This window comes from Pyrus communis, chromosome 4 (genome assembly GCF_041283825.1).
Source record: "Pyrus communis isolate YQ-2024b chromosome 4, ASM4128382v1, whole genome shotgun sequence".
Classification (NCBI taxonomy): Eukaryota; Viridiplantae; Streptophyta; class Magnoliopsida; order Rosales; family Rosaceae; genus Pyrus; species Pyrus communis.
In genome coordinates, this window is record NC_142568.1 from 6,964,140 (window position 1) to 6,988,532 (window position 24,393).

General features: G+C 37.9%; 2 protein-coding genes across 2 annotated transcripts; both read left to right on the top strand.

Annotated features, from left to right (window-relative positions):
* The first annotated feature begins 1,992 nt into the window (after positions 1 to 1,992).
* Positions 1,993 to 5,997, top strand: LOC137722984 (putative sodium/metabolite cotransporter BASS6, chloroplastic). Its single transcript, XM_068462126.2, has 9 exons — positions 1,993 to 2,459; positions 2,622 to 2,839; positions 2,934 to 3,004; positions 4,022 to 4,152; positions 4,420 to 4,613; positions 4,683 to 4,935; positions 5,020 to 5,273; positions 5,354 to 5,436; positions 5,586 to 5,997. The coding sequence occupies exons 1-9, from the start codon at positions 2,434 to 2,436 to the stop codon at positions 5,652 to 5,654; spliced, it is 1,299 nt and encodes a 432-aa protein (XP_068318227.1). The 5' UTR covers positions 1,993 to 2,433; the 3' UTR covers positions 5,655 to 5,997.
* A 1,744-nt stretch (positions 5,998 to 7,741) lies between these two features.
* Positions 7,742 to 11,187, top strand: LOC137721949 (uncharacterized). The gene is made up of 6 exons (XM_088691910.1): positions 7,742 to 7,936; positions 8,548 to 8,660; positions 8,808 to 8,885; positions 10,072 to 10,153; positions 10,702 to 10,845; positions 10,920 to 11,187. The coding sequence occupies exons 1-5, from the start codon at positions 7,742 to 7,744 to the stop codon at positions 10,804 to 10,806; spliced, it is 573 nt and encodes a 190-aa protein (XP_088548036.1). The 3' UTR covers positions 10,807 to 10,845; positions 10,920 to 11,187.
* The last annotated feature ends 13,206 nt before the right edge of the window (positions 11,188 to 24,393 follow it).

Below are 24,393 nucleotides of genomic sequence, written 5' to 3' on the forward strand. Positions count from 1 at the left end.
AATGGTTTTCTTATTATTAATATTATTAGTATAAACTTTGGTCCACTCACCTTTTCTGTTTTGTTCTCTTTAAGGAGCTAGAGTCGAGGCACACAATCCCGGCGTGAGGGCACTCTTGCTTAGGCACCTTCGAGTCTCCTCTATGTAAGGCCCATTTCTCGGTTTGTACCTTTCTATAATATTTTTTTTTTTTCACATTATTCTTCGTTAGTTGTATGCTCTGAACATGATTCTGCTTTGGTTTAATTCGTTCTAATTATGTATTCTTAATTGTATGCATGTTTAAAATGGCTTCGTCACCCTTGGGTGTCGGCCAGCACGTGCCTATCCTGGTATTTGGGGATATCGGGATTAGGGCGTGTCATTGTTTTTGAAAGATGATGTTTGAAGACCATTGCTTTTAAAATAAGTGATGTTTTAACTTTGCCAAACTCTTTTTTATTGCTTAACTTTAAAGTGAAGCAGTTTTTTGCGACAAAAAAAAAAAGCAATACCAAATAGAGACTCATCCAATCCAACTTAGCCCATGAAGTAGGGGTGGGCACGGGCCCGACCCAATTTAGATGGTCTGGATTGGACCCGTTTGAAAATGAAATGGTGCAGTACACGTCCTATATTTTATAAAAGGGTAAATTACACTTTACCACCTCAGGTTTGGGGTCTATTACAATGCCATACAACATCTTCAAAACATTTCACTTTCATACCTCACATACTATTTTATTTCAATATAGTACCTCCGTTACATTTTACATCCATTGATCTGTTATAAGTTGACATGGCTACCACAATTGTGCCACGTGGCTGCCAAATTTGTGCCACGTGGCAAATTTTTTTTTTTTCATTTAAAAATAATTAATTAAAAAAAAGTTATTTACAAAATAAAAAAATAAAAAAATAAAAACCCCAGCCCAAAACCCATCTTCTTCCCCTCCCCCTCCTCATTCTCTGCAACCTAAACCCCCCATCCCACCCCAGCCCCACCTCCCCCGCAAGCCGCAACCCGCCACCACCCCCCTAACCCCAACCCCAACCCCAAGAACATTAAGTGTATCAAGTACTCAAAATTTCAACAGAATTGAATTGACTTCAAGAACATCAAGTACTCAAAATTTCAAAAAGCATAAAAAGAATTTCAAATAATTACACTAGATCTATGTATATACTTCAAAATTCAAAGCCAAAACTACGTAAAACCTCATCAGGATCGACATAAAACTTCAAAAAATATTGAAAAATTCATATTTTGCGGTGAATTCTTAGAGGAAGCACGAAATTAACAAAAATTGATCAAACAAACAAGAATCAATCGCTGAGAAACTTACAGCTAAGATTTCACCGCCGAGGATCATGTACTTGAAGTTCATCGCCCCCATTGATAGCTGACCGATAAGGCAAAACGCACATTTCGATTCTTCTTCTCCGCCTTGGATTGTGTTGATGAGGTTTTGTGAGCTGGACGAAGATGATGCGGGGGTTTTCGGTGGGGTGGGAGGGGGGGGTGGGATGGGGGGTTTAGGTTGTAGGGAAAGGGGTGGGGTCAAGGAAGAAGATGGGTTTTAGGATGGGTTTTTTTTTTTTTCTTAAAATTTTTTATAATTAATTATTTTTAAATGAATAAAAAATTGATTTTTTGCCACATAGTACAAATTTGGCAGCCATGTGGCACAACTGTGGCAACCACGTCAGCTCTTAATAGATCAATGAATAGAAAATGTAATGGAGGTACTATATTGAAATAAAATAGTAGATGAGATATGCAAATGAAATGTTTTGAAGATGTTGTATAAGATTGTAATAGATACCATACTTGATATGATAAAATGTAATTTACCCTTTAAAAGATTGAGGCGGACCTAACCCGATAAGTTCGAAACGGGTCCACTTGTCTTTATTTTATTTTGTTTGGCAAAAATTTTGTCAATTTTTTTCACAGTTCCACGGTTGTTTGCCATTCTTCCCTGCTTAATTTTTTTCAATTGGAGACCTTCCAGGATACAACAGGGACTTCGTCCCCTTGACTCAGCCACCGATTCCATCAACCCGCCCGATTTACCCTTCCCCGACTCCAAAACCGCCGGTTCTGATATGTAGTATATATTGAGTGATTAGCTTAATCACTACTCGGGGTTTTAATATTGGGATTATTAGGATTAATTCCTGCTTTTTACTAGTGTCTGTTATGAGTACCAGCTGGCAGTAGTCACTCTTGGTGTATAAGAGCACTTGTTTTGTGGTTTGTTAAAAGATGAGTTCTGCCTCCTCCTCCTTCCTCTTCTTCCATAGCCATTCTTGAGCTACTTGCAGGGTTTAATGGGGCATTGAGATTTGGATCGCATCGGATTCCTTCGCCAGGAATCGGAATTTCGGTTGCACGAATCCTCCACCGCCTGATTCTTCGGGTTTCGGATCTGCCGTGTTCGATTGACGGAGATGTCTTTCTCCTCCGGGTTGCTGTGGTAAGCTCCCTAGAAGGCCAAGTGCCCTTCCAGATCGAACAATCCGGCCCTCCCTACGAAATTTTACGGTTGTTTGAGTATTTGGGGAAGAGCCACCTAAGTTTAGAGTTTTTGTAATTCTAGGATAGTATTTCACCCTCTTCCTCCCTCCCTTCTCTGCAGCCAAAAAATGGTCTTGCAATTGCATGCTCCTCTTAATAACCACCACCACCACTACAGCCACCGCCGCCACCACTACCGCCACCGCCGCCACCACTTGCAGATTCAGCGTCGTCTAAATATCCACCATCCACCTCAAATCCCGCTGCCTAAGCTCTCTTTCAGTATCCCAATCTCGCCGTCGCTACGCTTCTCTCTTGCTTCCCGGTCGATTTCTCCTTGTTAGTATCCGTCTTGCCATTTTCTGCTCTTTTTATTTGAATAAAAATATAATATTTTCATTTGGGTTTATCATGTTTTGTTTGTTGAGTACAGTGCGATCGCAGAAGCTCCCGGCTTCGTTGGATTCGGGTTCGGGTCAAAATTATGCATCCGAACCACAGCAGGTGCCTCTCTCCCTGTTCCCTTGTTTCATTATTTTCCCCAAATATCTTTGTGATCTCACATCGAGTTTATTATGGACTTGGATCCTCTCCTGAGCCCAAGGAGAGGATCCTCCTGACTAAATGACTTGAACCGTTGGATGAAAATTCAACGATTACAAACAGAAAAATTCTTTTAAAATTATAATAATTATAACCGTTAGATTTTCATCTAACGACTCAAATCTTTGGTCAGAAGGATCCTCTCCTGGGCTCAGGAGAGGATCGAAATCCGTTTATTATGATTAGGATGATGTAAACACGTATGTCTTGTACTACTGATAGAAAATTAATCATATTTTAAAGGCTAGAAAATTAATCATTTTTTTAAGGCTAGAAGATTAATTATTATTTTAATGCTAGAAAATTCAACTTTAATTGAGCTCAAATATCAACTTAAATTTTGTAACGACTGCAATGCATTTTGTTGGAGCACCAAACCCGGGGCTTGTTCTTACCACTTTGTACTATAGTTTAGTAGTGGTTTTAGGTTCGATTTTTACCAAAAGCGATCACATTATTGCTAGTCTATTGTGAGGTTTAACCGACCCTTTTCCATTTAATGTAGATAATATCGTTTGTTAAAAAAAAAAAAAAAAACACATGGGTCGATCATGACTGGCCATGGTGCCACGCCAATGTGCGCTTGATTGGCTGGGAAGGGAGAAAGGGTGACGGCAGGAGAGAAGGGAAGGGAAGGAAAGAGAAGGGAAGATGACAAATTATTTTTATATAAAAAATAGTAAATGAAGGTAAAATAGGTATTAAAATATGTGGGTGTGATGAGCAGGATGGGTGTCAACAGAAGCACTCTGAAATAAATGTAAAGAGAGACATGACTTGTGGGAAAACTTAGACCAACCCAAACTTCGACTTGGCGTCTTTCATTTACATACCTCATTAATTTCTGTTCATCTACACAAGGCATTTGCAAAGTAATTCGGGTCATATTGATTGTAGTTATTTTATGTCTTGTTTCAGATCCCTCAACAGACTAAGGTTTCTTTCCTGGAGGTCCTGAAGAAATCAAATTCTTTTCTGCCACACGTAACCCTTGCTAGCACGCTGTTGGCTCTCGTCTTTCCACCTTCTTTCACATGGTTTACCAACAGGTTCTTGAACTTTGTTTAGATGAATTAGTTGGTCAACATTAAACCTTGTTTAGATGAATTGGTTAGACAAACTGAACTCCTTTCAAGGAAGATTAATTGACTGTTGAACCGCTGTGCTTAAACATGGAGTTTGGATGAATGTGGCTGTTAAGTGAAATACATATGAAGAATTTATACTATTTTCCTAGAGACTCAAAGATAGGGATAGAGAAGTGGATTCTATTTTCCAATTTTTTTTCCTTATATAAACCTTTTTCTACGGTCCAGGTACTACGCACCTGCATTAGGGTTTTTGATGTTTGCAGTTGGGGTTAATTCCAGCGAAAAGGATTTCCTCGAAGCTTTCAAAAGACCGGCAGCTATTTTAGCTGGTTATACTGGCCAATTTCTTGTCAAGCCGATTCTTGGATATGTTTTTGGCACTATCGCAGTAGCAATATTTGGTCTTCCAACTCCAGTAGGTAAGAATATTCACCATGCCTCCCTGTCAAAACACTAGAATGAATGTGCTGACTGGTGTATGTGATCAGGTGCTGGGATTATGTTAGTATCTTGTGTTAGTGGCGCCCAGCTCTCAAACTATGCTACTTTTCTGACGGACCCTACCATGGCCCCTCTAAGCATCGTCATGACGTCATTATCTACTGCTTCTGCTGTATTTATCACACCACTCTTATCGTTGTTGCTTATTGGAAAGAGACTGCCTGTTGACGTAAGGGGAATGGTGTCCAGCATTATGCAGATTGTAGTCACTCCAGTTGCTGCAGGCTTGCTTTTGAATCGGTGAGACACCAACGCTGGATAATATTCCTTTAACATAGTTTATTTGGAGAGATTCTGACTTGTCTTATATAATTGCACCTTCAGGTTCCTTCCCCGAATATGTGGTGCTATTCGGCCATTTTTGCCTCCGCTCTCTGTATTTGTGACAGCTTGCTGTGTTGGAGCACCACTTGCCATTAACATTGAGTCTGTTATGTCTCCTTTTGGACTAACTGTTTTGTTGCTCGTTATAGCATTTCATTTGACGGCTTTCGTAGCCGGCTATTTTCTTACTGGCGTGGTCTTTCATACGGCACCTGATGTTAAAGCTCTACAAAGAACACTATCTTATGAGACAGGTTCCACCTTTGTCTCTTATCACTTGTCGGTCCATAAATTTTAGGAATTTCCGACACTAATTAATCATTTGCTTTTGCAGGAATGCAAAGCAGCCTTCTGGCCTTGGCCCTTGCAAATAGATTTTTCCAAGATCCGCTCGTTGGAGTGCCTCCGGCAATCTCTGTGAGTCGATATCTTGACTTATTTACCAATTTTGTTTTCTTTTTACACCAATTCAAATCATGTCACAAACTTCTACAAGCGGAAAGGTTCTTTGAGCACTAACTTCTGCATTAAGATTAAGATATTCACTATTGTACTTTGGTCTGCAGACTGTGATCATGTCTTTGATGGGCTTCTCCCTTGTCATGGTTTGGGCCAAAAAGAAAGAAGAACAATGACAAAGCCCGTCTCAAATTGTCGGAAGTTGGCTCTGTGATTCTTGAGGGCTTCCATTTGGGGAGCTTTCTTTTTATATATCGAACCGTATGGAGAACTATATGACTGTAGTTTCGTTGATTTTGTACTGTTAAAGTTTTTCATTTTATACAAACGATAGTGGGGTACGGAATAAATTGAACTTAGGACTGTTGATCTAGAAGTAAATGCTCTTAACTAGTTGAGCTACACCAGCCCATCCCTCTCCGAAGCGCTAAAATTTGTATCAACTCGTTTTGTATATTATTCCTAATGTAAAAATTATGAGTTTCCACATTTTGAAGAAAATCACTCTCTCTCTCTCTCTCTCTCTCTCTCTCTCTCTCTCTCTCTCTCTCTCTCTCTCTCTCTCTCTCTCTCTCTCTCTCTCTCTCTCTCTCTCTCTCTCTCTCTCTGAGTGTTATTGACTGATTTATTATCCGTGTTTTTTGTGGTCAATGATTCAATGGTAAAATAGTGACTTTGTTATGAGCACTTGTATATAAATGTTTAGAAAGGGACTAAGGATACATCAACCTTGAACTCTCTCTCTCTCTGCTTGCCCCCTTTCAAATGACCAAGCTTCCAATCGTTGGCAGCAAATAGCGCAACGTCTTTTGGCATGCATGCAAGAACAGCCAAAGGATGCATCAACAGGTGAGTCGAGGTCAAATTCTAATTATCAACCACACAAATTGGATTATAGTGGACTGATTTACAGAAGGGTTTTAGAGTGATGAAAGAGAGAATGGTCTCAGAGGATATTCAGGCTAAAATCTACACACATGCTTTCGGTGTGTAGTGCTTTCATTCATTCACAACTGTCCAAAAAGAGCCTTTAGGCTTATACATATAAGAGAGAGTATATGAACTCATCTCAACCATTCAATTAGCTGTGCCCTATGAGACACTGCCACATGCTCACATTTGAGCCTAAAGAAGCTAGACTTAATCTCAACCCTTGATCGATAATAACCATACAAAAGCTAGAGATTAACAATTAAAATAGAGGTTTAACCCTTAATTCCAACACTCCATTATAAGGCTTTAACCGATTGAACACCTAACTTGCTTCTCTGCGATAAATTAAGAAGGAATAATGAACAAGATGAGTGGATCATAGCAAAGAAAAAAGAAGTTGCTGACTTTGCGATAAATGACACAAGTGACTCCTCTTTAGGGAAGTATACTCTTGACAATGGGTTCTTGCTCTACAAGAAAAGAGTGGTGTTGAGCCCTCACTGTGAGTGGAAAAAGAAAATTTTAGAAGAGTACCATTGTACTCCTTCTGCTGGCCACCAAGGGGTACTCAAGACATACCAAAGGGTCAAGAGAGGCTTCTATTGGCAAGGAATGAAAAGGGACCTCAAGAATTATGTGGCAAAATGTCAGGTGTGCCAACAAAACAAGGTGGAAACCATTGCTCCACCAGGGTTGTTACAACCCTTGCGAATTCCCCAAAGAGTTTGGACAGATATCAACATGGATTTCACAGTGGGGCTGCCTTTATGCAAAGGGAAGTCCGTGATATTAGTGGTAGTCGACAGGTTGTCTAAGAGTGCTCACTTCATAGCGATGTCCCACCCCTACACTGCAATTACAGTAGCACATGCCTTTATTGACAATGTGCTGAAACTACATGGCATGCCAAGCTCAGTGGTCAGTGATAGGGATCTTATTTTTGTCAGTGCCCTTTGGCGAGAATTGTTCAAATTACAAGGATCAAAACTGTGTATGAGCTCTGGTTACCATCCTTAAACTGATGGTGATGAACATGTGTCTCGAGACCTATTTAAGGTGTTTTGTGGGGGGTCAACCAAAGAAGTGGGTTCAATGGCTCCCTTGGGCTAAGTGGTGTTTCAACACCTCCTACCACTCATCTGCCAAATTCACACCTTTCGAACTCGTATATGGCTACCCTCCTCCTCAAATTATACCATATGAATTTGGTACTGCAAGGGTGGAAGCTGTGGAACAAGGTTTATTGGAAAAGGATAAGGTGTTATCTATGTTGAAAAACAACCTGGAAATGGCCTAGAATCGCATGAAGATGCAACATGACAAGAAGAGAATGGAGAGGCAATTTGAAGTTGGGGATTCTGTGTATCTAAAATTGGTTCCTTATCAGTTGCAGACCCTATCTCCTCACAGCTACCATAAGCTTCAACCACGATACTATGGACCTTATGAGATATGTGAGAAGGCTGGGAATGTGGCCTATAAATTGAACCTGCCATCAAGCACAAAAATTCACCCTGTGTTTCAGGTGAGTCAATTGAAGAAACAACTGGGAACTAAAGTGACACCACATACTGTTTTACCACAGCTTGTTGAAGATGGATTGGTAGAGAATACACCTGTTGCAGTGTTGGCAAGGAGAATCTATAAGAAAGGAGACGTTGCAGGAGTTCAATTACTAGTACAATGGCAAGAGCAAGGAGAACCGGAGGCTACTTGGGAGGATTTTGATGAGTTCAAAGCTAAATACCCTTCATTCCCTCTCTAAAACCTTGTGGACAAGGTTCTTTAAGGGGGAGGTATTGTTATGACCCAGTTGTGATTGCCTTAGTCACAGTAAGAAGTCAGCTAATAGTAGTAAGGACTAAAGTGTAAGGTAGTTAAGGGTATAATTGTAGGGAGTTAAAAGTATGGGGTTTGATTGTAATGAGCTTATAATTAGTAGAAGGTTTCAGTAAATGTGGGGCAATTGTAAGCACGAGGGGTGTACAATACATGCCTCCGAATTTCATTGTAAGAAACAGACTTTAACAAATCAATAGAATATCCTCTTTGGTTCTCTCTCTATCCTTTCGCCCTCCTTGCTTTCATAGCTACTGGTTCTGGTCGATTCTCCGGTACCGGTGTGGTTCCTAACAGACCCTGACCCTCGTCCAACCCGCCTCAGCTTCTGAGCTGCTGCCCTTGAATGAACCCTCCAATGCCCTCTCGTTGCCCACCTGGGCCATTCACGTGTCCAGCGTCGTCGAATGGTGAGAGAGACTCATTTTGTTCTACTTTTGCAAATGGGGTTTTGTGAATTTGTTTTAATGTTTGCATTTTCTTGTTAATTTTGGTTGATATTTCACACTAGTGGTTTGTTGCTTTGGTAATTTGAATTTGGTTTGTTTGGTTGCAAGGATAACAGCAATGGCGTTGGTGTGGCAGTACGGGGAGAAGTCCGGGTTCGAATCTTGGAAAGGGCTGTCGTGGGGATGGTGAGTTTATATTCCAGTCTTTCAAATTCTCGCGATGAATTTCGGTTTGAAATTGGTTGGTTTCGTGATCATTGATTAAACCAAGGATCAGATTTTGTGTCTGTTAAACTTAGTTATCATGAATAATGTGGAACTTATTACTCCATTAACGTACTTTTAAGAGATTGTTGCCCCTTCGTTTCCAGTAGTTTTTCGGCTGAAAATCATACTACTCGCATCAAATAACCAATTTTTTTCAAACATAAGCGGGGAGATGAATATCTCTGCATATTGTCGAATATCCTACTATTCCACTCCAACCCCACAATCTGAATAGAGGCCCGAATTGCAGAATACCAAGGAGAGGAAACCATCTTATTTTCCCAAATCTCCACAAACTCAGCAAGAAGTAACAGTTTATACCCAACGTTAGGAACAATCTACTAAAAAATTTCCAAGTGAAGAAGCAACGTAAACACATATGCTCAGCTGACCCGTCCTCGTCTTTACACTACACACTCTACTGAGGAGATAAGCAAAAGCACAGGGCTTCCACTTTTTCAGAGCATAGCACATGTATTGGTATTATCATGAGCCAGCAAGCAAGATTTGAACTTTATGGGTCATCAGTTTTCCAGATAATTTTATTGATTTTTCCTTTGTGCTTCACTTGTATGGTTACCAATACTGGGTAAATGTCTCTAATATATCTTCGTGATGGCATATCCATGAGTTGACGATAAGGTCAAAAACTGTACTACGGAATGGTAGATTTCTGTTACCATGGTACTTCTGTGCTAACCATTGTTTTCCTGGAAAAAAAAAAAAAAAAAAAAATCTCCTTAATGCTCATCTAACTTGAATAAATATCGTTTTTGAATTTCTTATTTTGTTAAGTTACTTGGAAGTTAGAATATAAGGGCACTAACAAACAAGCTCACAAGTTACGACTTAAGTTGGCAGCCTCATGTCTGATTAACCAACTTTACAATTCAAACGGACTAGGTCTCGTATTTTAGAACTTGGCTTTCAACATGGTGTTGATATCATATTTAGTCTTAAGTTAAAAGTTTAATTTCCAAGTTACTATATATCCCTTAAGAAAGAAACTGGGGGTTGGGGGCTGGCTGGTTGAGGAGCTTTATATAGAGCTTGCTTTGGTGTTTTACATCTATTCAAATGTCTACTGCCTCAGTTTAACTTTTAGTTTAATGGTGTACGTTCCCCTGCTTGGTGGAGCACTATGTGCATGCACATGGCATTTCTTTTATAACTCCGAGTCTCTTGAGGTAAGAAGGGTGGCCTGAAGAGGGCTCTTTCTTATTCTATATTCTTTCTAAATTCAAGGACAAACCGCTGTACTGAATCACAAAAAAATCCGGAAATACATCGATGACTTGTAATAGAACTTATGCTTGATAGAAATATTAGTATCATATAGAGTCGACGAATGAGGTGCGTTCATTAAAAATTTTAAAATTCACAGACGAAAAAATGGCAAAAAAGAAAGTATTAATTTGCCTTCTATATCTTGCATCTATAGTATTTTTGCCTTGGTGGATCTCTCTCTCATTTAATAAAAGTCTGGAATCTTGGTTTACTAATTGGTGGAATACTAGGCAATCCGAAATTTTTCAATGTCTTTTTTTTTTTTTTCTTTTTAAATTGGACATTTTAAGAGGCAGGAAAATGAAATGGTAACAATTTTTTGATCATGATTGTAAATTGCAACAATCAGTCACTAGATTCTTATGAATTTGTCCCTTCAATTACAACAGGAACTGAGTTTTGAGACAAAATATCTACAGTGACTTTGTTCCTCCTCAATGAGTTGTAGGTGTTGGTGGCCCTTCAAGCAGCTCTGACAGTTATAGGCAATGCCACAATGTGTATTGCTGCATATCGTATTTACAGATCATCCGAACGCTCCAAGAATCTTTGAAATTTGTATATGTGGAAACAAAAATCTCATTCCTACAAGGTAATATATCTCCTTGTCAGACCAGTGAAGTTGACATGTTAAGAAAGAAGGTATTGATCTTTATGTGTGTGCAGGTATCTGGATGCAGAATTACCAAAGCTTCACTTAAGCGATGGTAGATTGTCATTTGGAAGCTTTCACTCAAAGTGTTGAAAGGACTCCGACGGTCAGATGCCCCCATGTTTCGAATGATAGCTTTAGTTCTTCAAATTGGTTTGATGGTCTATATCCTTTTCCTGATTTGTGAGTTTTTCAACCATGTGAATTTACTGCAAACTTCGTTGTACAATAGCCATTGCGTTGCTTGCACCTGAATTAGTGAATTAATATAATCTTTGCGTATTTTATGCATAGAATTTTATTCGTTGTTCTGTTTCCTTTATGCTTCGCTTGTCTACCTGTGATTTCTTTGACCAATATGATCCAAAACTGAGAAAGCTGAACTTTTTTGAAGCTTTTTAATGTTATTTACACTAGTTGAACCGCTTCGTAATCCCGCTGTAGATAGCTCCATAAAGACAATGCCAGTATTCTCATCACTAATTGAACCTCATGCTAATCTTATTCAAATTCACTCTGGAGGCAATGCAAGTTATGACAGTGTTTATTTAGTCCGAACCTATGCGAAAATTTTATCATTTTTCAGCTTGTATGCTCATTTTCTCATCATAAACAATGGGAATTTTCTTGATTCAAATACTGGTAAGATAGCTTAGATGTATTATTAATTTGTTATGCTTTTCAAATGAAAGCTCGAAGCCAATTTTATGGTATGGTACAACTTCCAAATTGCTTTGAATTGTGGCATAGTAAAACCCATTAACTTGCCGGTCCTTTCGAAAGCTACATGTCCTTTTTATGTGATGCTGCAATGTCTCCAAATTGCTTTAAACTTGTGGCCTAAAATATCACACAGCATTACTCTGTGTATGTTCTTCCTCTTTGCAGTACATGTCAATAAAGATGACCTATCCATATCTCTCTGGCTTCGCACTGTGTTCTCTCTTGTGAAAGCAATCCCTATTTAAGAGAGGAGAAGATCTGGGGTTTGCAGCTTTAAAGTTGCTGAAAGAAATAAAACTTTGAAAATCAATAGTATCACATTGGGCTTGTGTTTGATTTCCAACACGCTCCGCTTGTAGTTCAAGAAATTAAAAGTATTTGATTTTGTTATTAGGTCGTGTGTCCATTTTTGGCTCCTCCCCTGATATGGGTTGCATTAAAAGTGTGTGACTTCAATGCTACATATCATTGGGTGTGGGTTCAATGCTACAGGTGTTTTAGCTATTTAGCTCTTTTTTTTTTTTTTTTTTTAATTTATTATTATTTTTATTATTTTTGCCTTTTCTAAAAAAGGGACCAACTGGTGCTTCGCCACAGCAGTCCACCCTTTTGGGGACTGAGAAGACTCGCAGAAGTATTTCAGCCTTCTCTTGGCCACCATTGTGCGATTCACCAAGCCAGGAATAGAATCTAACACGTGCCGTGTGAAATACTTTCCCATCCACTAGGCTACTTCGTGATGGTTTAGATCTTTTATTTCTAGTCTTAGTCATTCATTCTCGTATCATTCAATGTTGCATAATATTAAGAAATTTTCGTATTAAAAATATTGTATATTATACACCCCATCAACGTACGTGTATAACTAGGTCACATGAGTTGTTTGCTACTCACCCTAATTACAGATCTGTCATTGACTGGGGTGACTTAATAATTAGAGTCTATTGAAAGCAACATTGATGTCCTGCCAACAATTCATCTGAATTTCACTGTCCAAGAGGCATAACTAATATACTACGTGCATTACTCAACCACATGTTCATGATCACATGCCCTAAATTTTAAGTCTTTAAATTGATCAGCCCAATGTAATTTAAGTCAGTTGATTAGAGTAGTGTACTCGTACTTTGCATCTAAATTCGATCTTTTTCTGCAGAAATTAAAATAGTTTAGAATATCTCTCATTGGAAATAAAATAGAGAGAAAAATGATAAGCCCTCAACCATCGTAATCAGTACATGAATCAAGATGTGGGAAAGAGATACAAAAGGCTGCCTTGTACCTGCGGTGGTGGAACAACTGGGAATATGGCTATACATGTTGCTTTGGTGATGAAATGTTTCACCAAACTAAGAATATAATTACTTTATCTTTTTCCCTTTTGGAACTAAAAAGAACGATATGAACATATATATCACTTTAAAGTTATGCCAAGAACATTGAACTCATGTCATAAGTCTGAAAAATTCGACTAGTCAATGTGTGTATTATAGCCATGCATGATTATTTCATTGGGACCATTTAGTGGTGCATGGTAGTCTCTAGGATTGTGACCCTTTACATGTCATTACCACAATTTTATTGGTGTATTAATATTGTTTATGTTGTCAAACAATTTAGCGTGTTATGTTACGATATTGGCAATCTAATAATTCTAAACCACACAACACATTTAATGCAGGTTTCTATCAAATGTGTAATCCAAGTTAGGCAATTTGACATGCATGACATACTTTTTTTTTTTTTGATAAAATGCGATATGATTTAATTAAATGCCAAGAATAGGCTACTCAGTATAAGGGATGGAGAGATCCTCCTTAATTAAATCAAAAATCAATGATGATGAACAAAGTTAGAGGGCAAAACGAGCAAGCCTATGGGCAACAAAGTTAGATTGATGATGAACATGGGATGCAGTAGCTTCAATGACCAAGAGCAATAAGGATTTGGCATCTTCAATGATAGGTTCGATAGTAGACACATTCAAAGAAGACTCATTTAAAGCAGAAATGATCTGAAGTGAATCACTTTCCAACGAAATGCTTTGTAAACCCCTTTCAATCGCCATCAAAATACCCTCTCTAATTGCAAGTGCTTCAATGTGAATAGGAGAGAAGATGTCCCCAAATCTCCTACTCGTAGCAGCCACAAAAGTTCCATTTGAATCCCAGAATATCAACCCCACACCGCCCAAATTAGTTTCCTTGCACTAGGCACCATCCACATTAAGTTTAAGCCTTCCAGGTGAAGGACAAGACCATTTCTGAATGGGAGCATGCCTTCTAGGCAAAGGTGGCATGAAGTTGATCCTAAGGTATTCTTGCCACCAATCAATGGCATATCTCACAACAGCACTTGGAGAGAGGGAGAGGTTGCCTCACCCCAAAACTTGAGATTTTTGTTGGAAATGTGCCTTAAAGCCAATCATATGATGATACTTTATGGGCATTTCACATATTAAACTAATCTAGTTTAATATAAAGGGCAAAAATTATTGTTTAAAGCTATCTCATATAAATGTTATATGATTAAACGATAAGTCCAAGGAATATGTAATTGGGAGAATGTGACCTAAAGAAGTTAGATTCATGAGATCATTCTCTTTCGTAAACATATCCTAAATGTTCCTGATCATAGGATTGTCAATTGGGCATTGACAGTCCGTTAACATCAGTACGTGCTATGTCTTCTCTTAGAGAGAATGACTGGTCTCGAGTCATTGGTGTGATTGACACCAAGACAAGCATGTAGGTGCTCAATAGAGAATGAGTCCACTGAACGTGATCAACAAAGAGTTCTCATACTCATGTCACATGAGAACTCATGGTTGGGATAATGCAAAGTAGTCCTTTGACCTGAGGCATTATAGTTGTCTTATGGTTAGGTCCTTGATCTTTGACTATGTCAAAGTCACTCCGTCAGACGGTGTCCAAGACATAGTTGGGGTTAAGCCACTTAGCCATGGAGGCAAGTGAATGCACAACAAGGGATCTTTAACCTTCAAACCCTTTGAGGCAGAATTCTTTATGATATGATTAAGAATCTCTAGTCATAGTATGAATGAGATTTAGGAAGTCGTTCCAAATCACGTTCAAGGTAATCATAGAAGTAAGAGAATCACATTCGATATTAGACATGAATAAACTATCGAACCAAACAATGTGGTTAAGAGTATTGTATTAGAGAAAGACTATATTGCATTTTAATCCCAAACTGAATAGGTTTTCCACCTCTTCTAATTAGCTTGGGTAGCCATGACATACTGCTAGGTGTCACTCGTGCTTTGTGGAAGCCCTAAAGGTGTATAATCACTAAAAGGAGAATTGAAAGTAAGTTTCAATACATAATCGATTTGAAGAGTTCTAATCGCCCACTACCTCGCTAAAAATGAGCCTAATGGATCATACACCGTGTAAGGTAGAGATTGAAGAAACAACTGAGATGAGTAAGGATAATTAAATGGTTTAATTATTTATGGCTAGGATTAATTAATATGTTAATTAATCAAACAAATAAGTTCGTTTTAGTTTTTGAGTAATTAGTGGACCTTAAGGCCCATTGGGCTAAGAACTGTCAAGCCCATTAACTTAAGTTGTATGAGAACTTAATGACTAAAGACTCAAAAGGGCCTAAACAGCTCAAAGCCTTTAGAAAGGGCGGCCATATCATGAATGAAAGTTTTTGGTTTTTTTGTCACTTAAGTGAAGTGACTATATAAAGGACTTTATAGCCAAAATTCATTAGGGTTTTCTCTTGAGGAAATTGGAGAGAACAAAAGCTCTCATTTTCTCTCGAGGAGGCTGGCCCCCTTGGAGGGGATTTACTAGTATCAATCCTCCTCCAAGGTCACTCATCTCTTCTTCAAGTCCCTCCTTGGTGTGGAAACTTAGAGGTTCCCTTTCTTGGGAACTTGGAGAATCCATTCAACCATCCTCCTCCAAGAAATCCATGGAGCTAAGAAGTAAGGAATGAAGCCCCTCTCTCTTGGGTGATTAGCCTTTGCTTATGCAAAGAGGTGCTTCAAAGGTATAAAAGTTTCTCAACTCTTTTCTTTAAGATTTGAGTTGAATCTTGGTTCACCACAACTACTAGGCCTTGAATTTCATGGGTAAAGTTTTGTTTTTTAGTGCATATAAGCATGATTCCGCCTTTAATTGTTAATTGCATGCATAAATGTTACTCAAATGAACTTGTTTTTAGAAATTTTTCCTTTAACTTCTAACATTCCATATTGCCCAAAGTATGATAAGAATGCACTCAAAATCCAACGATCTAACTTCATTAACCATTGCCAGGGCCTACTTCTTCATAGATCTTCCATAATTCTGCCCAGGTCTTAGCCCTATCGGAGATGCAAGCCAAGTACACCTCGCAAATGGGCACTCAATCATGAGATGCCATACCGTCTCAGATTCCACCCAGCAAAGAATACAAGCAGGATCCAATAGGACATGCTGTTTATGAAGATTATCATCGGTGGGAATTATGTTGGAGATAATTCTCTAAGCCGCCATTTTTACTTTGGGAGGGACATTGGCCTTCCAAAGAGAATCCCACTGCACTGAGACATGTAAAACAGACCCCAAAAAGGAAGTAGAGATAGTTGAGGGAAGGATCCAATTTCAAGCAACATGATAAACACTTTTTACTGTGAACAGACCCCGGTGTTATAATGTTGTATTAATCAGTCATTAGTTCTTCGTATGCTCAAAGGAATGGGTCGAATTGCATCCATCTCTTCAATAGAAATTGATGGACCAAGCATATCCAACTTCCATCTAGCATCTTCAGAAAGCTCACTGACCATATTCACAATACATTCCTGCGATTTGGGGGAAAAAGTTGAAAAGTGGATGGTAGTGGCAGCCATCTATCACCCGACACCATTATTGAGGTACCGTCTCCTATTTGCCATATGGATCCCCGCAAAATAACCTCTCTAGAGGCACAAATGCTACGCCACGCATAGGAAGCATTAGATTGAACACTCGCCTCAAGGAAGGAGGAGTGAGGGAAATACTTTGCCTTGAAAACTGAGACCAAAGAAGTAGGCTCCTGGATGATCCTCCACCCTTGTTTGGCCAGAAGTGCAAGATTAAAAACGTATAAATTACGAAACCCAACCCCCACCTCTTTTTTGGGCAAACACAGATTATCCCAAGCCACCCAATGGATTTTCCTAGAGTTCTTAGACTCATTCCACCAATAAGAAGCAAATAATTGTTGTAGTTCGTCACATAAATACTAGGGCAATAAAGTGGGATCGATTGCGCCACCACTTTGACTAGCAATTCCTTTGTCGTTGCAGTGATAGTTTTACCTTTCCATCCCTGCAGTTTCTTCCATAGACTTTCCTTGATATGACTAAAACATGCCCCTCTATTTTGATCGATGAAAGTAGGGAGCCCCAAGTACTTCTCGTGTCGATCCACTCTTACAACCCCAAGCACCGCAGCTAGGTACCCCTGATCATATCACTTAATATTTTTACTAAAGCAGATCACACTCTTTTGGAAGTTCACTTGTTGCCCCGAGGCTCTTTCGAAACACAGTAGAATCTCCTTGACGGTCTCACAATCCTCCCGTGTAGCACGAGCAAATATGAAACTGTCATCGGCGAAAATTAAATGATGAATGGGAGGAGCCTCCTGACTCACAATGACCCCTTGGATGGCACTACATCGTTCATTGGAGGCAATAAGCACAGAGAGTCCCTCGGCACAAAGAAGGAAATGGTAAGGGGGAAATGAGGTCTCCCTGCCTCAAACCCCTCTTCCGGTGTACATAACCACAAGGAGATCCATTTACAAGGTAATATATCTCCTTGTCAGACCAGTGAAGTTGACAACATTGTCATTTGGAAGGTTTCGCTCAAAGTGTTGAAAGGAGTCCGACGGTCAGGTGCCCCCATATTTCGAACGGTAGCTTTAGTTCTTCAAGTTGGTTTGATGATCTATGTCCCTTTTCTGATTTGTGAGCTTGTCAACCAAGTGAATTTACTGGAAACTTGGTTGTACAATAGCCACACGGTTTCTTGCAACTGAATTAGTGAATAATAATACAATCTTTGCGTATATTATGCATAGAATTTTATTTATCATTCTGTTTCGTTTATGATTCGCTCGTCTACCTGTGATTGCTTTAACTGATATGATCCAAAACGGAGAAAGCTGAACTTTTTTGAAGCTTTTTAATGTTATTTACACTAGTTGAACCGCTTCATCAGTCCCGCTATAGCTAGCTCCTTAAAGACAATCTCAGTATTCTCGCCACTAGTTGAACCTCTTGTTAATCTTGTTCCAATTTGCTCTGGAGGCAATGCAAGTTCTGACACTGTTTATTTAGTTCGAACCTATGCAAAAATTTTATCATTTTTCAGCTTATATGCTCGTGCTCTTGTAATAAACGATCGGAGTTTTCTTGATTCAAATACTGATAAGATAGGTTAGATGTAGTATTTACTTGCCATCCTTTTCAAATGAAAGCTAGAAGTCAATTTTATGGTATGGTACAGCTTCCAAATTGCTTTGAACCCTGGCATAGTAAAACCCATTAATTTGCCGGTCCCTTCCAAAGCTAGATGTCCTTTTTATGTTAAGGTGCAATGTCTCCAAATTACTTTAAACTTGTGGCCTAAAATATCACACATCATTACTCTGTGTATGTTCTTCCTCTTTGCAGTACATGTCAATAAAGATGACCTATCCAAATCTCTCTGCCCTTGCACTGTTTTCTCACTAGTGAAAGCAATCCCTATTTAAGAAAGAGGAGGTGGTCTGGGGTTTGCAGCTTTAAAGTTGCTGAAAGAAATAAAACTTTGAAAATCAATAGTATCACTTTGGGCTTGTGTTTAATTTCCGACATGCTCCATTTGCAGTTCAAGTGGTTAAAAGTATTTGATTGTGTTATTAGGTCATGTGTCCATTTCCAGCTCCTCCCTGGATATGGGTCATAGTAAGAGGGTGTGGCTTCAATGCTATGTATCATTGGTGTGGCTTCATTGCAACGGGTGTCTTAGTTGTTTAGCTCTTCTATTTCTTTTTTTTTTTACTTACAATGGGACCAGCTAGTGTCTTTGCCACGACAGTCCACCCTTCTGGGACCATGAAGACTCAAAGAAGCATTTCAACCTCCCCCTGGCCACTATCATGCAATTCACCAGGCTAGGATCCAAACTTATTACGTGTCGTGTGGAATATGTCTCCAACCACTAGGCCACACCGTCATGATTTATATCTTCTATTTCTAATTTTAATCGTTCATTCTCATATCATTCAATGTTACATAGTATTGAAGAAATTTTTGTATTAAAAATATTGAATATTACACACCCCATAAACATACGTATATAACTTGGTCACATGAGTTGTTTGCTACTCACCATGAATACAGATCTGTGATTGATTGGGGTGACTTAATAATTAGAGTCTATTGAAAGCAACATTGATACAATCATCTGTGAACCAATGTAGTAAATAATCCACATTAGTATAATTTAGAATATATATTTTAAGAGAATGGATCCCTGGTTTTTTTTTTTTTTAATGGAATTAGTTGTGGGGTCCAAACGATATCAAACTTCAAAGTAACTTCACACCTAGCAATCCCCTAGGGTATTGGGCAATCCAACCCCCAAAAAATTGGTGAAGCCCTTCCCAATAAGGCCATCTCTAATGAAGAGGCTAAAGGTCAAAAAGCGAAAAAATGACCTGATTTGTCCAAAAATTCATCGGCAACTGATGTTTGAGCTATAATTATATAGAGCCCACCAAACCATTATTGGGCCAAATGGACACCAGGCTGGCCAAATGTAGCCCCTCTCTTAGTGCTTTTTTTTTTTTTTTTTTTTTTTTTTCAGAGCCCAGTTCCTTAGTTGCAATCTGTCACGCCTCGACCCTCGAATAAGGACTATTCACAAGCTAAGGTGTGAGTCATATCTTAGCTATAGAAATAAATTCTATAACCAAGACATGGTAAAAAAAGAAATACTTATAACTAACATACAATACATCGTATAACGAAATTTTACATAAAAAATGCATGAGTGTACTACTAAATAAAATTTATTGAATACGCAACCGAATAAAAATTTGCAATGATCACTGGTTCACAGATTAGTTCTCAAAATGAAATAGGTATGTACCAAATAATAATTAAAATGTGACAATTCTTGCAAATGCATAAAGTATATGCAAATGAGGTGCATGAATGCACTCACTCCCTTCTAATCCTGCTAACGCATACCTAAGGCACCCAAGCCTGCACATCCCATACCATGCTTATACCACTTGGCCCCGAATACCTTAGAATATGAGTTAACTCCCGTTCATCCTTTAAACCCAATTTTTAGAATTAAATTCTCAATTTCCACTTTATTATAGAGGCACTTTCCCTGACGCCCAATTGTATATTCAAGCCACTCCCTCGACGCTTGACATATACAAGATTTCATTGTTTTATATTCAAGGCATTCTCCAGCCCTTGAATATTTGCAGAAGTCAAACAATTAACACAGGTGAGCACTTGACACACACACAACTCTTTTTCTTGCATGGATGCTTATGTATATGTATAGTAATATGGATATCAATAATTGCATGTTCTATAACAAACATTCTGCAAAACTAATAAAAAATAGTTAGTAGCCAAAATTGTATTCTGTTGTCAATAATGAAGTGTTGATAACACACAATAATATAATTGAGAAATATTACTTTACCATTTTACTCCATCTCTCTCTAGGTGATATTGATGCATAACCCTATTTAGGTTACAAAGAGCAATTCTGTTGAAACATAGCTTGCTCAGTTGTACGAGTCTTAATCACGACATCATCTTCATCCACCATGACTCCCATTGGTGAGCTTGACTGGCCAAGGACAACGTTGTCGTTGCTGCTTGGTGGTAGCGTTCGAACACCGGTGAGGAGATGGAGAAAAACGGTTGATTGCTTTGATCAATTTGGTGTGAAATTATGGTTGCCTCCAAATTAAAAATCCAACTTTCTATGAATAATAGTTTATGTCACTCAATTTGATTTGGGGTTAGATTCATGGTGATTATTGGTATTTCATTTCTTTGGCTTTAGGTTTTCTGGGGAGATTTCCATTGTTGGTTGAAGGTGTTTTTCATGGTAATGATCTCAAAATATAAGTATACAAACACAGGATTTAAGTGGTTTACCAATTTGACTACGTTCACTAGGATTGTGTTTGTATTTGTGGTTCACTAAAAATGAGATTTACAAAATATGAAGAAAGTAGCTTGAAAAGCCATTACATAATCTACACAAATTGGATGATAAAGAAGAAGGGATACGAGAAAATGAGGATTTTCTTCTTTGCTGCCGTGGTGCCGTTCTTTCTCTTCTATTCTCTTCTCGTTCATTTATATATATAGAATAGAATCATATCAAGGATGCTACTATGTTAAAGATCTTCACACACGTGTACACTTGCATTTCAAATCCACATGTTCTCACTGCATTGGAACATTTGGAAGCTTGATAGAGTTGCATTTGAGTGAGAATATTGCCTAAATAATTAAGATTCATTTAGATTGATGAGTAAACACTTCTAATACCTCAAAGTGTTTCCACCAGCATGCAAATAGACTAACATATACAGGCCATAGACTCCACCTCTTCACCCTAAGTATTAGCTTCTATTAATTACTAATTTCCACCTCATCCTTGGGAGAAAAATGAATCAAGCAAAAACTACTCAATTAGTCCCTCCTTAAGCTCTCAACTCTTTGTAAGGAATATATCAAACTCTACTGATAAAATTCCCACCTCTCACTCTATTAGTAATTACGTATATTTGTCCAATGATCTTAAACCAAAATAGAGGAAATACAATTACAGAGGGATACAACACTTTTGTAATATAGAAATAATATGTATACATACCTTTTTGTTTTTTTTTTAATACGGGGTATTACACAATAATTGATTCAAACTCAACGACTATATTTGAAAACGTCCAAAGGTAGTTTAGCTAAAATAACTAATAAATTTAAAATATAAATTTAAAACTAATAAATTATTAAGGGGGCTATATTTAGCCCCTTCGGTTAGAGATGATATATGAGTATGGCCAGACACTGTTTATTTAAATATAATTTTTTGGAGGGCTATAATTATGAACGGGGCTATATTTAGCCATTTTGATTGGAAATAGCCTAACTTGGGCTCCAAGGGAGCCCAACATACACCCCTATGCCCTAATAGCCTGCCCAGTGATTAGGTGGAGTGACATCAGGCTAACGTCACGGTGGCATCAACCACGATTTTGAATTTTTTTTTTTTGCCAGGCGCACCCAATTCATGCGAGAGGACGGGCACGTCCCCCACTAGGATTTCAGGGGTTCCGCTTGCAGGCGCACTAAGTGGCTCCAAATTAGGGTCTACGCGCCATTGGAAATCTGAATGGTAAAAAACATTTGAAACCAACCCTAATGGATAGATGACGTGACACACTCTGGACTGTTGAATTTCAAATTTTTAGTAATCCAAATGTCCAGATTGATTAAATTAATGAAAATTAGAACAAATTATAATTATAAAAAAAATTATTTAGTGTGTTTTTGTAAGTTTATTTGTTAAAAGTCTACTCGAAAATCTATTCTGGTGTGACAAAATTGGTTAAAAATCCTATCCGAAATTAAAAATAAATTATTATTTTTATTATTTTATAAAGTAAAAAAATATTTTAATATGAATTGCTTAGGCTATTCAGTTTAGAAATGAAGATACACTTGGACGGTTTCTGTTCACTAAGGGTAGTAATTACCTTGCTCAATAGCCTTGGGGGGTAATAGCTTAGGGTATATTTTTTGGGTGGAGTTGCTCTTAACAATGTGAATTGTCCATTTTTCAAGTTGCATCTCATAGATCATCCTTGCAAAATATTAGCCAAATCGAAAATATTTGAGGCATCTAATTGAGTTCAAAGAAATTAATGAAAGTCCAAGAAACATTGAAATTTCACGTGACAATTGAATGGGAAAATGATTTCGGATTGAATTGAATTTGTGCAAGGATGATCTATGAATCAAGATTTACAACATAGACAAGTCAGATTGTTGAAGTTCGATGTGGAGTGACTCCTATAACTAATTCCCATTTTTTTTCTAAAAATGGGGCTCCCTTCATATGAAGGGCTTGTCTAAACATATGACTTGTTAAGGCATCTCCTATGCAGAGGACTAAAGGTCCAAAAGCAAAAAAATGACCTGATTTGTCTAAAAATTTATCTACAACCGATGATTAGACTATAATTATATGTTGTCCACCAAGCTATTATTTGGCTAAATGGGCATCAGGCTAGCCAAATGTAGCCCCCCCTCTTAGCTCTTTTTTGAGGCTCAGCTCCTCAATTGAAATAATTGATTCAAATTCAATGGATACAATTGAAAACATCCAACGGTTGTTTAACTAAATTCACCAATAACTTTAAAGTATAAACTTAAATAAATTATAAGGGGTCTATGTTTAGCCCCTTTCGTTGGAGATGTTATATGAATATGGTCTGACACTGTTCATTTAAAAATAATTTTTTGCAAGGCTATAATTCTGGGAAGATCTATGTTTAACCATTTCAGTTGGAGATAACCTTAAAGTTTATTGAAAGCAACATTGATGTCATGCTAACAATTCATGTGAATTTCTGGGTGAGCAACTCAACTATCCAAGAGGCATAAACTAATATACTATGTGAGTAAACCACATGTTCATGATCACATGCCCTAAGTTTGAATTGATCAGCCCAACATAATTTGGGTTAGCTGCTCATGGAAGTGTGCTCGTTTCTCGCATCTAAATTTAATCTTCTTCCTTATAAATTAGAGTAGTTTAAAATATCTCTCATTGAAAATAAAAGAGAGAGAGAGAGAACAATGATGAGCCCTCAACCATCTTAATCAGTACATGAATGAAGATGTGGGAAAGCGATACAAAAGGCTGCCTTGTACCTGCGGTGATGGAGCAACTAAATATGGCTATACATGTTGCTTTGGTGATGAAATGTTTCATCAAACTAAGAATATATTTACTTTATCTTTTTCCCTAAGGCCCCCTACCCTTTGAGAACTCAAAATAAAGATATGAAACATATATATCTCTTTAAAATTATGCCAAGAACATTGAACTCAAGTCACAACTCTGAAAAATTCGACTAGTCAATGTGTGGTTACTTCCAAGGACCATTTAGTGGTGCATGTTGGTCTGTAGGATTGTGACCCTTTACCTGCCATTGCCAAAATTTTATTGATGCATTTATAGTGTTTGTGTTGTCAGACAGTTTAGCGTATTATGTTATGATATGGTCAATTTAATGGTTCTAAACCGCACATGCAATGTAGACTTTTTTTTTTTTTTTAAAATGTTTAACCATGCTAGGAAATTTGACATGCATGACATACTATACTATGTAGTTAGAGAAAATATACTTCAAATTTTTTTATTTATCTAAACTATCCACCTCAACTATCTATTAATAAAAAGGAAAACTAATGAAAATGGTTTGAAAAGTTTTAGTTTTAATAAAAAATCATGTTATAAGTTTTATTTAATGATTAGTACAAGGCCCATATTAAAGTAGTCCAACTAAAAATGGCCCAACTATAATAAATTATTATTTGTCGATTTTACCCCTAACTTTTTTAGGTTGAGTTCCATATTTTCGTTGTTAATGAAGTTCATTGTTGTTTTGCAGACCTTCTTCTTTTTCTTCGAAACAAAAATATAGGTTCTTATGCTATTTA